The 12,041-nt window shown below is 48.3% G+C and overlaps 1 protein-coding gene across 1 annotated transcript in view; it reads left to right on the forward strand.

Annotated features, from left to right (window-relative positions):
* Positions 1 to 9,129, forward strand: part of LOC139579051 (synaptic vesicle membrane protein VAT-1 homolog) — a 36,435-nt gene extending 27,306 nt beyond the window's left edge. Inside the window, exons 5-6 of the mRNA XM_071407274.1 lie at positions 1,095 to 1,336; positions 8,723 to 9,129. Of these exons, the coding sequence (XP_071263375.1) occupies positions 1,095 to 1,336; positions 8,723 to 9,016 (536 nt within the window). The 3' untranslated portion in view covers positions 9,017 to 9,129. The remainder of the gene's footprint in view (positions 1 to 1,094; positions 1,337 to 8,722) is intronic.
* Positions 9,130 to 12,041: the final 2,912 nt, after the last annotated feature.

The raw sequence follows: 12,041 nt of genomic DNA on the forward strand, positions 1-12,041 counted from the left end.
TCCATGTCCTCAGTGTGTGTGTATGTGTGTGGGAAGGCCTCTGTAGTTTCTCTCTGTGATGATGCCAATTTGCAGCGGGCATGGCATGCATGATACAGTGGGCTGGGGAGGCATGCCAGGAGAACAGGGCCTTGCCTTCTGCATTTTGCAAAAAAGACTCCCCAACTACCCAGCATGGTGGTCCCAACCTGATCCATTCACCCGCTCAACCCTTCTCTACCCCCCACCCCAACACTCCCCCCGCCCACACTCCCCCTCCCTCCCTGCTGCTCCTCTACCAGTTTATCAGAAGTATGCAATGCGGAACAATGGCCGTTCTATCCTCACGGAACCTGGAATGTCTGAATGTAGCAGACTGAATACCTCTCCAGCTCCCTCTCCTCTCTCTAAGCATGCTTTGTGTCCCATCCACAGGAGAGAGGGAGATAGTGAAAGAGAGAGGATGAGACAGAGAGAGAGGAGGGCAGAGAGGGTTATGAGAACAGAGATTTAGAGAGAAAAGGGGATTTGTGGAAAGTGAGGCTGGGAGGGAGAAACGAGGACAGAGAGATGGAACGGGGAAAGGACGTCAGCCTGGCAGTAGAACTGTCCTCCGGGAAAATGGCACTGAAAATGGGACATACTATAAAGATAATGTAAAAGAGAGATAAAAGAGCTGGACCCGGTGAAAAACGTTGAGGGCAGAGAAGGTAAGGCCAGAGCAAGGGAGGTAGAGGGAGAAAGAGAGAGTTGGGGTAGATAATGAGACTGTGAAGTGGACTGAAGTGGACTGAAGTGGACTGGGGAACAATGGCTGATCAGTCAATCAATTATACACAGACCCAAACTGACCCTACACTGAGAATAAAACCGACACCAGGACCCCTGCCCCATTCACACACACACACACACACACACACACACACACACACACACACACACACACACACACACACACACACACACACACACACACACACACACACACACACACACACACACACACACACACACACACACACACACACACACACACACACACACACACACTATTACAGGCAACCCGTTTTAACACATTAACACCCTTTAACCCTTTGCGCTCTCTCCCCTTGCAGGTGCAGCTAACATGCTAGCAGGCCAGAAGAAGAACCTTCTGGCGGTGGCTAAGACCTGGTACCACCAGTTCTCCATCCACACACTCAGCCTGATCCAGAACAACAAGTCAGTGTGTGGCTTCCACCTGGGCTACCTGGACGGAGAGGTGGAGATCATTCAGCAGGCCATGACCACCATCCTGGACCTCTATAGGCAGGGCAAGATCAAACCACGCATCGACTCCACCTATCACCTCGAACAGGTGGGTGTGTGTGTGTGGGGGGGAGGGGGCTGTGTGTGTGTGCATTTGTGTGTGTAAGGTTGGGCGTGGCTCTGAGACCGGATGAGATTAGGCACATGTCTGTGAATGAAAAGGAGTCTCTCCCTCCATCAGATGTCTCTTTGAGTGAAAGACAGAATTAGATTGACAGAAAGAGGGATAGAGGGAGGGTGAGAGAGAGGTGGAAGAAAGAGGGGGCTGATATGTTCATTGGTTAATGCCAGGTCCAGTCAATGGTTAGGCCTGTGATACTGACCAGAGAGAAGTGTTTCTCTCTCTAATGTCTCGCTCTATGTCTCTCTCTCTGTCTCTCTCTCTCTCTGTCTCTCTCTCTCTCTGTCGCTCTCTCTCTGTCTCTCTCTGTCTCTCTCTCTCTCTGTCGCTCTATCTATGTCTCTCTCTCTGTCTCTCTCTCTCTGTCTCTCTCTCTGTGTTTCTCTCTCTATGTCTCTCTCTCTGTCTCTCTGTCTCTCTCTCGCTCTCTGTCTCGCTCTCTCTGTCTCGTTCTCTATCTCTCTCTCTCTCTCTCTCTCTGTCTCTCTCTCGCTCTCTCTTTCGCTCTCTCTCTCTCTGTCTCTCTCTCGCTCTCTCTCTGTCTCTCTCTTGCTCTCTCTGTCTCTCTCTTGCTCTCTCTCTCTCTCTCTCTCTCTCTCTCTCTCTCTCTCTCTCTCTCTCTCTCTCTCTCTCTCTCTCTCTCTCTCTCTCTCTCTCTCTCTCTCTCTCTCTCTCTCTCTCTCTCTCTCTCTCTCTCTCTCTCTCGGTCTCTGTTTGTATCCACAGCTTATTCACTTACTCTCTGTACTCTCTCTTTCTCCGCCTCACGCCCTCCCTTTCTCTCTGTGTATCTTTTTCTCGTTTTCTCTCCTGTTGCCATGGTAACCCATGTTGGTCTGCCAGCGCTTCTGTCTTAGGGAGGGGCCCCGTGTATGACAACGAGAGACAGAATGGGATGAAGGAGTGGAGGATGGAAGAGGGTAGATGAGAGAAGGATTGAGAAATGAGGTGGATAGAGTTCAAGGAAAGATGATTGTAACAGGAAGTGGCATGTAGTAATAGCTGTTACAATTCCTCTCCGGTGTGAATTCTATTACATATCATCAGCATAAAACAGCTCTTAAACTTGAATTAATAAGATGGTATAACGATTAATGTGACCTGGGGGTCCCAGACACCACACCCTGACTCCATCTATCACCCCCCTCCTCTCTGACCTATCCTGTCCCGCTCCATGTCTGCGCTATTAATCATTGAACATGTTAACACAGCACGTATAAGAGCCTGGTGCCTCACATTGAGCAACTCCGTCAGGGCTTTATACTGTAGAGCATATTAGCTGTGATGTCTACTGTTCTCAGACAGACAGACAGTGCTTCTAGTGATTATTAGTGCATACACTGCAGGGAGGTAGGGAGCCACTCACTGTGAGAACACTCAGAGTTAGACAGCTGAGGCAGACTTTCAGAGAGAGAGAGAGAGAGCGGAGCAGTGAGTGATTGAAGGCTGGATGCTTGAAGTACGTACAACGATTACAGAGCTACTTCAGTAATTGGGCTCGTCGTGGTTTCATTCACACAAGCTACACTTGTAAATCCGTGGTGTCCCCACCCCTGGTTACCACACCTCCATAGTCTGTCCTCTCTCCTCCTCCACCTCCTCCTCCTCCTCCCCTTCGTAGGTTTTTCATTAAAGTGATGTTCCAGAGTTTTTGTATAATATCAGCCAGGAGTTTTGAAAGTAGTGCTCACAGGTCAAAATGGGTCCCCGGAAATTGTGCACAATTGTGTACTACCATTTTACATGGTATGTTACATCCTGAAAAAATAAAATAAAATAATAATATATACTGTATATTATTGATATATATACACTGCTCAAAAAAATAAAGGGAACACTTAAACAACACAATGTAACTCCAAGTCAATCACACTTCTGTGAAATCAAACTGTCCACTTAGGAAGCAACACTGATTGACAATACATTTCACATGCTGTTGTGCAAATGGAATAGACAACAGGTGGAAATTATAGGCAATTAGCAAGACACCCCCAATAAAGGAGTGGTTCTGCAGGTGGTGACCACAGACCACTTCTCAGTTCCTATGCTTCCTGGCTGATGTTTTGGTCACTTTTGAATGCTGGCGGTGCTTTCACTCTAGTGGTAGCATGAGACGGAGTCTACCACCCACACAAGTGGCTCAGGTAGTGCAGCTCATCCAGGATGGCACATCAATGTGAGCTGTGGCAAGAAGGTTTGCTGTGTCTGTCAGCGTAGTGTCCAGAGCATGGAGGCGCTACCAGGAGACAGGCCAGTACATCAGGAGACGTGGAGGAGGCCGTAGGAGAGCAACAACCCAGCAGCAGGACCGCTACCTCCGCCTTTGTGCAAGGAGGAGCAGGAGGAGCACTGCCAGAGCCCTGCAAAATGACCTCCAGCAGGCCACAAATGTGCATGTGTCTGCTCAAACGGTCAGAAACAGACTCCATGAGGGTGGTATGAGGGCCCGGCGTCCACAGGTGGGGGTTGTGCTTACAGCCCAACACCGTGCAGGACGTTTGGCATTTGCCAGAGAACACCAAGATTGGCAAATTCGCCACTGGCGCCCTGTGCTCTTCACAGATGAAAGCAGGTTCACACTGAGCACGTGACAGACGTGACAGAGTCTGGAGTGTGTCAGCAGTTCCTGCAAGAGGAAGGCATTGATGCTATGGACTGGCCCGCCCGTTCCCCAGACCTGAATCCAATTGAGCACATCTGGGACATCATGTCTCGCTCCATCCACCAACGCCACGTTGCACCACAGACTGTCCAGGAGTTGGCGGATGCTTTAGTCCAGGTCTGGGAGGAGATCCCTCAGGAGACCATCCGCCACCTCATTAGGAGCATGCCCAGGCGTTGTAGGGAGGTCATACAGGCACGTGGAGGCCACACACACTACTGAGCCTCATTTTGACTTGTTTTAAGGACATTACATCAAAGTTGGATCAGCCTGTAGTGTGGTTTTCCACTTTAATTTTGAGTGTGACTCCAAATCTAGACCTCCATGGGTTGATAAATTTGATTTCCATTGATAATTTTTGTGTGATTTTGTTGTCAGCACATTCAACTATGTAAAGAAAAAAGTATTTAATAAGAATATTTCATTCATTCAGAGAAAACAGTCTACAGTGACTGGAGTCTCTGACAATTTTATGGGCTTTCCTCTGACACCGCCTATTATATAGGTTCTGGATGGCAGGAAGCTTGGCCCCATGTGATGTACTGGGCCGTTCGCACTACCCTCCTGTAGCGCCTTACTGTCAGATACCGAGCAGTTGCCATACCAGGTGGTGATGCAACCAGTCAGGATGCTCTCGATGGTGCAGGTGTATAACCTTTTGAGGATTTGGGGACCCATGTCAAATCTTTTCAGTCTCCTGAGAAGGAAAAGGTTTTGTCGTGCCCTCTTCACGACTGTCTTGGTATGTTTGGACCATGATAGTTTGTTGGTGATGTGGACACCAAGGAACTTCAAACTCTCAATCCGCTCCACTACAGCCCTGTCAATGTTAATGGGGGCCTGTTCGGCCTGCCTTTTCCTGTAGTCCATGATCAGCTCCTTTGTCTTGCTCACATTGAGGGAGAGGTAGTTGTCCTGGCATCACACTGCCAGTTATCTGACCTCCTCCCTATAGGACGTCTCATCGTTGTCGGTGATCAGGCCTACCACTGTTTTGTCGTCAGCAAACTTAATGATGGTGTTGGAGTCGTGTTTGGCCACGCAGTCGTGGGTGAACAGGGAATACAGGAGGGGACTAAGTAAGTACACACCCTTGAGGGGCCCCAGTGTTAATAATCAGCGTGGCAGATGTGTTGTTGCCTACTCTTACCACCTGGGGGCGGCCCATCAGGAAGTCCAGGATCCAGTTGCAGAGGGAGGTGTTTAGTCCCAGAGTCCTTAGCTTAGTGATGAGCTTCGTGGGCACTATGGTGTTGAACGCTGAGCTGTAGTCAATGAACAGCATTCTCATATAGGTGTTCCTTTTGTCCAGGTGAGAAAGGGCAGTGTGGAGTGCGATTGAGATTGCGTCATCTGTGGATCTGTTGGGGCGGTATGTGAATTGGAGTGGGTCTAGGGTGTCTGGGAGGATGCTGTTGATGTGAGCCATGACCAGCCTTTCAAAGCACTTCATGGCTACCGACCTGAGTGCCACGGGCGGTACTCATTTAGGTAGGTTACCTTCACTTCCTTGGGCACAGGGACTATGGTGGTCTGCTTGAAACATGTAGGTATTACAGACTCGGTCAGGGAGAGGTTGAAAATTTCAGTGAAGACACTTGACAGCTGGTCTGCGCAAGCTTTGAGTACACGTCCTCGTAATCCGTCTGGCCCAGCGGCATTGGGAATGTTGACCTGTTTAAAGGTTTTGTTCACATCGGCTACCGAGAGCATTATCACACAGTCATCCAGAACAGCTGGTGCTCTTGTGCATGCTTTAGTGTTGCTTGCCTCGAAGCAAGCATAAAAGGCATTTAGCTCGTCTGGTAGGGTTGCATCACTGGGCAGCTCGCGTCTGGGTTTCCCTTTGTAGTCCATAATAGTTTTCAAGCCCTGCCACATTCGAAGAGTGTCAGAGCCAGTGTAGTAGAATTCAATCTTAATCCTGTATTGACGCTTTGCTTGTTTGATGGTTCGTCTGAGGGCATAGCGGAATTTCTTATAAGCGTCCGGATTAGTCTCCCGCTCCTTGAAGGCGGCAGCTCTAGCCTTTAGCTTGATGCGGATGTTGCCTGTAATCCATAGCTTCTGGTTGGGATATGTACGTACAGTCGCTGTGTGGACGACGTCAACGATGCAGTTATTGATGAAGCCGATAACTGAGGTGGTGTATTCCTCAATGCCATTGGATGATTCCCGGGACATATTCCAGTCTATGCTAGCAAAACAGTCCTGTAGTGTAGCATCCACATCATCTGACCACTTCCGTATTGAGTGAGTCACTGGTACTTCCTGCTTTAGTTTTTCCTTGTAAGCAGGAATCAGGAGGATATAATTATGGTCAGATTTGCCAAATGGAGGGCGGGGGAGAGCTTTGTATGCATCTCTGTGTGTGGAGTAAAGGTGGTCTAGGATTTTTTGTTTCTCTGGTTGCACATGTGACATGCTGGTAAAAATGTGTTAAAACTGATTTAAGTTTCCCTGCATTCAAGTCCCCGGCCACTAGGAGCACCGCTTCTGGGTGAGCATTTTCTTCTTTGCTAATGGCCTTATAGAGTTGGTTGAGAGCTGTCTTAGTGCCAGCTTTGTTTTGTGATGGTAAATAGACGGCTACGAATAATACAGTTGAGAACTCTCTTGGTAGATAGTGTGGTCTACAGCTTATCATAAGGTACTCTACCTCAGGCGAGCAATACTGTGCACCAGCTGTTATTGACAAAAATACACACACCCCCAACCCTCGTCTTACCAGAGGTAGCGTCTCTGTTCTGCCGGTGCATGGAAAATCCCGCTAGCTCTATACTGTCCGTATCGTTGTTCAGCCACGTCTCGGTGAAACATAAGATGTTACAGTTTTTAATGTCCCGTTGGTAGGATAATCTTAATCGTAGGTCATCCATGTTATTTTCCAATGATTGCACATTAGCAAGAAGAATGGAAGGCAGTGGGAGTTTACTCGCTCGCCTCCGGATTCTCAGAAGGGTGCCCGATCTGCGGCCCCTTTTCCGGCATCTTTTCTTCATTCAAAAGGCGTGGATCTGGGCCTGTTCCAGTGAAAGCAGGATATCCTTCTCATCAGACTCGTTAAAGTTAAAAGTTTCTTCCAGTCCGCGGTGAGTAATCGCTTTTCTGATGTCCAGAAATTATTTTTGCTCATAACAGACGGTAGCAGCAACATTATGTACACAATAAGTAAAAAAATTACACAAAACGCAACAAAAAAACAAAACAAAGTAGCACAATTGGTTGGGAGAATGTAAAACGTCAGCCATGTTCTTCAGCGCCATCTTTTCTTCCAATTCGTACAATATGTTACAAATTTGTAAGTGCTTAAGATCCCGGACTGCATCTTTAAGCGTTCGGTCCATCTGAATATCACCAGTTGCTCCCTCTCTCTCTTCCTCTCCCTCCTTAACTCCAACATGACTCCCCCTCTTCCATGCCTGTGTGTGTGTGTGTGTGTGTGTGTCTCAGGGCCAAGCTTTGACAAGGCTTTGGGTTGCTAGGAGATGGTCCTCTGTTGCCGTGGCATTGGTCGTTAGGTGGTCTGCCTGCCTGCGCGGGCTGGAGTGGGTGGGGGTAGAAGGGAGGGGTGGAGGGCAGAGGAGGCTGATAGGAGGAGCTATAGGAGGATGGGCTCATTGTAATGGCTGGAATGGATTAAATTCCATTCCAGACATTAGACAGAGCCCGTCCTCCTATAGCTCCTTCCACCAGCCTCCTCTGATGGAGAGACAGACGCAGACATTAGGCAGAGCCAAGCGGTCGGTATAGGGTGGGACTGGCCTGTCTAGGATCCGCCCCTTTGTCACTATGATTGACAGGTAGGCAGGACAGGAAGAAACCTATGGGTCAATCAATCCTGGCTGTGGCACAACCCTGGGGACCGGCCTCTGACGTGACACTGTGACAGGCACCTAGAAACCAGTCAGTCAATGATGGTAATGTGACATGATCAATACATTATCCAGCTCTCAATTAGACCCCTACGTGTTATCTATCCTGTGGTTTAATTAAACATATGAGGATGACATAGACAGTTTTAAACTGAAGTACTTTCAAATGAAAATAAATGTAGAATTTAGCAATGCATTTGAATTTTTAAACACAGAATACTGATTCATAATTCCACCAGTTTTTCTTTGTTCTTTCTCTCGGTCTACGTGATTCTCCATCTAAAGCTTTTGCTCTTGCTTTCTGTCTGTCAAGCACTGACTCAGGCTCACGTTTACACGACCTCTCCCTCTCCATCTTTCTCCATCTCTCTCAGTTATTAATACATCCTCCCACTAAAGTTTGTACAGTGATAGACTGGTGATAGACTGGGCAAATTATGCTTGCGGTGCCTGGCATCATCATCTTCTATGGGTTTGGAGAGCAATTTAGTGTGTGTGTGTGTGTGTGTGTGTGTGTGTGTGTGTGTGTGTGTGTGTGTGTGTGTGTGTGTGTGTGTGTGTGTGTGTGTGTGTGTGTGTGTGTGTGTGTGTGTGTGTGTGTGTGTGTGTGTGTTTTATGTGGTTATGTATGCATATTTGTGTGAAAGACAAACCAACAGTCCTGGACACATGATGATAGATGGATATCTACTCTCCCTCCCCCTCTCCCTCCCCCTCTCCCACTATCCATCATTCATTCGTTCATGTCTCTCTCTCTGCCTCTGCTTCTCTATCCAGGTGGGTGATGCCATGCGGAGAATGCAGGAGAGAAATAACATCGGCAAGGTGATCCTCATTACCGAGCCTATGCCAGAGGAGGAGAAGAAAGAGGAGCCTAAGAAAGAGGAGAAGAAGGAGGACAAGAAAAAGGAGGACAAGAAGAAAGACGACAAGAAGAAGGATGACTCCAAGAAGGAGGACAAGAAAGAAGAGAAGAAGAAGGAAGAGCCGAAGAAGGAGGAGAAAAACGAGGAGAAAAACGAGGAGAAGAAAGAGGAGAAGAAGGAGGAGCCCAAGAAAGAGGAAAAGTGAGAGTGAGGGATTGATGGATGGATGGTCAGGCAGGCAGACCATAGGGGAGCTCTTGTCCTGGGAGCAGGGGTTTGGTTTGGGAGGGGGTGACAAGGCAGGGGAAATGTGGTGGGGGAGGGATAGGGAGGTGTGGTGTGTGTGTAGATTGGAGTTGGGAGAGCGGGGGATGGGGGTGGGCTTTATAGACACATTGCACAGCAGTCAATCTGTCATCCCTACCATCATCTCTCAGACCCCTTCCCAGTCCACTCTGACAGCGAATACTCAGGCCTGGGCCTTTACCCACCCCTCCCCCTCCTCCCCTCTCTCTCCTCCCCCACTCAAGCAAGGGTCACTTTATTTCTGAATCCCTCACGCTCCCTCATCCCAGTGCACCTTAATGATAGCCGGGCTCACAGAACAGATCCCACCCTCACCTCGCCACCATGGGAAAATGACCCCTACGATACGCTCTCCTTTGACTCATGTCATAACAGTCTGAAGGTGTTGCCTGTTGAGACCCCAGAGAGAGTCCGAGAGAGAGAGAGAGAGACACAGAGGGACGGTGTGGGTGTAATTCCCAGGCCTGGGGTGCATCACCGTTGCCTTGACAATGATAATTCGACCCGTTCCAACTCACACAGTGCCCCTCCTCCCTCCATGTCCCTCTCCATGTCGACTCCCACTATGCTAGATTGCCCTGCGCTGACTTCCACCTGTCACCTCTCCTTCCTCCCCTCTCCCTCTATTGAGTTACCCCTACCCTTCCCCTCTCCCTATGGTATAAACCCACAGACAGACAGACAGACAGACAGAACCACACCCACCATCTCACATAGTGTTTCGTTATGTCACTGTGCATGAGTCAGTCAGTGTTTGCTTGTCTGTGATTGGCTATCAGCTCCCCTGGAGATGTTTGCATGGCTGTGAGATGCTTGACTCCAAAGCCAGTGGTTACAGAACTCCCCTGTCAATCACCACTACCCACTCTTTATTTAAGTATATAAAGAAAGGTTAGTGGCACGTCCCTTAAATGCCATGGCACTTCTAGTATCACACAGCTCCGCCCTCACAGCTGAGCCCACACTACAAATCCCATAATCCTAGAGGTGACGCACGAGAGACCAGACAATAGCGTGTGACAGGATGAAGCTCCAGACAGAGAATTAATGAGCCATTTGGTCCAGTATTAAATAGGGAGGGAGAAATCAGGGCTTAGTTTTGGTGCTCTATAGTCACGGATGTTTCTAATGAACCAACTGTTGGCAAGCAGTGCACAGTGTCAATTAGGAGAGAAAATTGTCTCCCTTCAAACAAGGCGCACAAACACACACACACACACACACACAGGATGATGTGTTCAAAGAGGCAGTGTTGTGTAGAGACACGAAGACATGTGACCGGAGTAAGATAGAGTTGAATGGCGTCCAGTTCCTTGATATCAGACTCTATTCCTCCCCTGACGTTCCATGGCATTCCACTCCTTTCACATTGACCGCTCGCCTGTCGTTCACCCTGATCTGGAACAGGGGAGTTTAGAAGGGTAAAAAAAACTCCTGCTGCTGTGCATTCTCACCCGTCCCTCCCCCTTCTCCTTTCTCTACATCTCTCTCTCTCTCTCTGTCTCTGTGGTCGGCATAGCAACAGGCACCAGGCTCGTCAGAGATGGCGCTCTGGTCTATTTCTCGGTCTATCTAGAGTGAGTGTGTGAGTGAGCAGTAAATTGTCTAATGAAACCTCGGCTTTAGTATTAAAGCTGTAGTACAGAGCAGTAAAATCAGACTAACATCCTAGTTTCTACACTCTGGAAATATTTCTATTTGTATCGGTATATTATGAGGACATTCAAATCCCATATAGCCTGTGTGGTGGTGGCACACCTAGGGCCACAATCAGTAGTTGGCCTCTCCCATATGAATGCACTGCTGCCCCTTGTGGACATAATTTAGAACAGCAAGACTGGTTTTCAGAAGTTGATTATAGGCGACTCCTTTGTATCAATAAAGCGGGGTTTTGTTGTCGTCCTCCTCTAAATTATATTGAATTAATCTGATATTCATTCTTACGTCAGAGATTAATTGTCTATAATAAACTATGGACGGAAGCTAAACCTGTTATGTGCAGGAGTCCTGCAGTACGGACTTCAAAAACACCCCACTACTATCCATTTGGAAATATGTGAGAATCCATGCTCTTTACACACTTGTCTGTCTGCCTGCCTGTCTGTGAAGAGTCTCAGATGGTGACTAGTGACTTTGTAAAGAAGTTGTTGTGTTAGCATGAGTGGCCTCCCTCATGTTGTGTGTCAGTCATTGTGTGTGAAGATGTGTGTGTCCTCAGGTCGTTTGTCAGGTTAAAAAAAGACTCCCACCTCCTCAACCCCACTACAACCTCCCCTTCCTTGCACTCTTTATCTGCTTCACAGCTGTCTAGCTCTAATCCTTTGTTTCTCTCTCTCTCTCTCTTTCTCTCTCTCCTCCCCTTCTCTGATGAGGCCAATTTTAAGAGGACAGTTGGCATAGGTATTTTGCACTCTGCTCGCTGATCTTAATGCACTTCCAGGCATGGCGGTCCCACTCCAGTCCCACTGGCTCTGAATCCGCTCCGCTCCTTCCCCACTCAAAGAGACCATACTGTATCTGTTGAAACTCACTGGAAGTACAGTGGAAGGGACATTTTTTTGCATGCAACGCGAAACACAAACACTCATCTCCTCCTCTACCTTCTGCCAGCTTCTCCTGGGTGGCAGCTCAAATGAAACCATTCATTCATCCAGGGCTGTGAAAGTGACGACCCGGTGTAGCGGGGACAGCAGTGGGCCTGGGACGGAGTGTGAGTGCCATGCCGGTGTGGGGAGTGACTGTGTTCTGTCAGGCTCTGGTTAGTGTTCTTTTCTGATCTGCTGGGCTCCTTCTGTGAACCTGTGGACGGTGCTTCTGTTTTCTGAATGCCATGTGAAAAGCTCACGCTTCAGTAAAAGGATGTTTTACTTAATAGGTTATTTTTTGTTGTTGTTTGACCTATGTTTTTTGGTTTTGTTTCCCAA

The sequence above is a fragment of the Salvelinus alpinus genome, chromosome 1 (genome assembly GCF_045679555.1).
Source record: "Salvelinus alpinus chromosome 1, SLU_Salpinus.1, whole genome shotgun sequence".
Taxonomy (NCBI): Eukaryota; Metazoa; Chordata; class Actinopteri; order Salmoniformes; family Salmonidae; genus Salvelinus; species Salvelinus alpinus.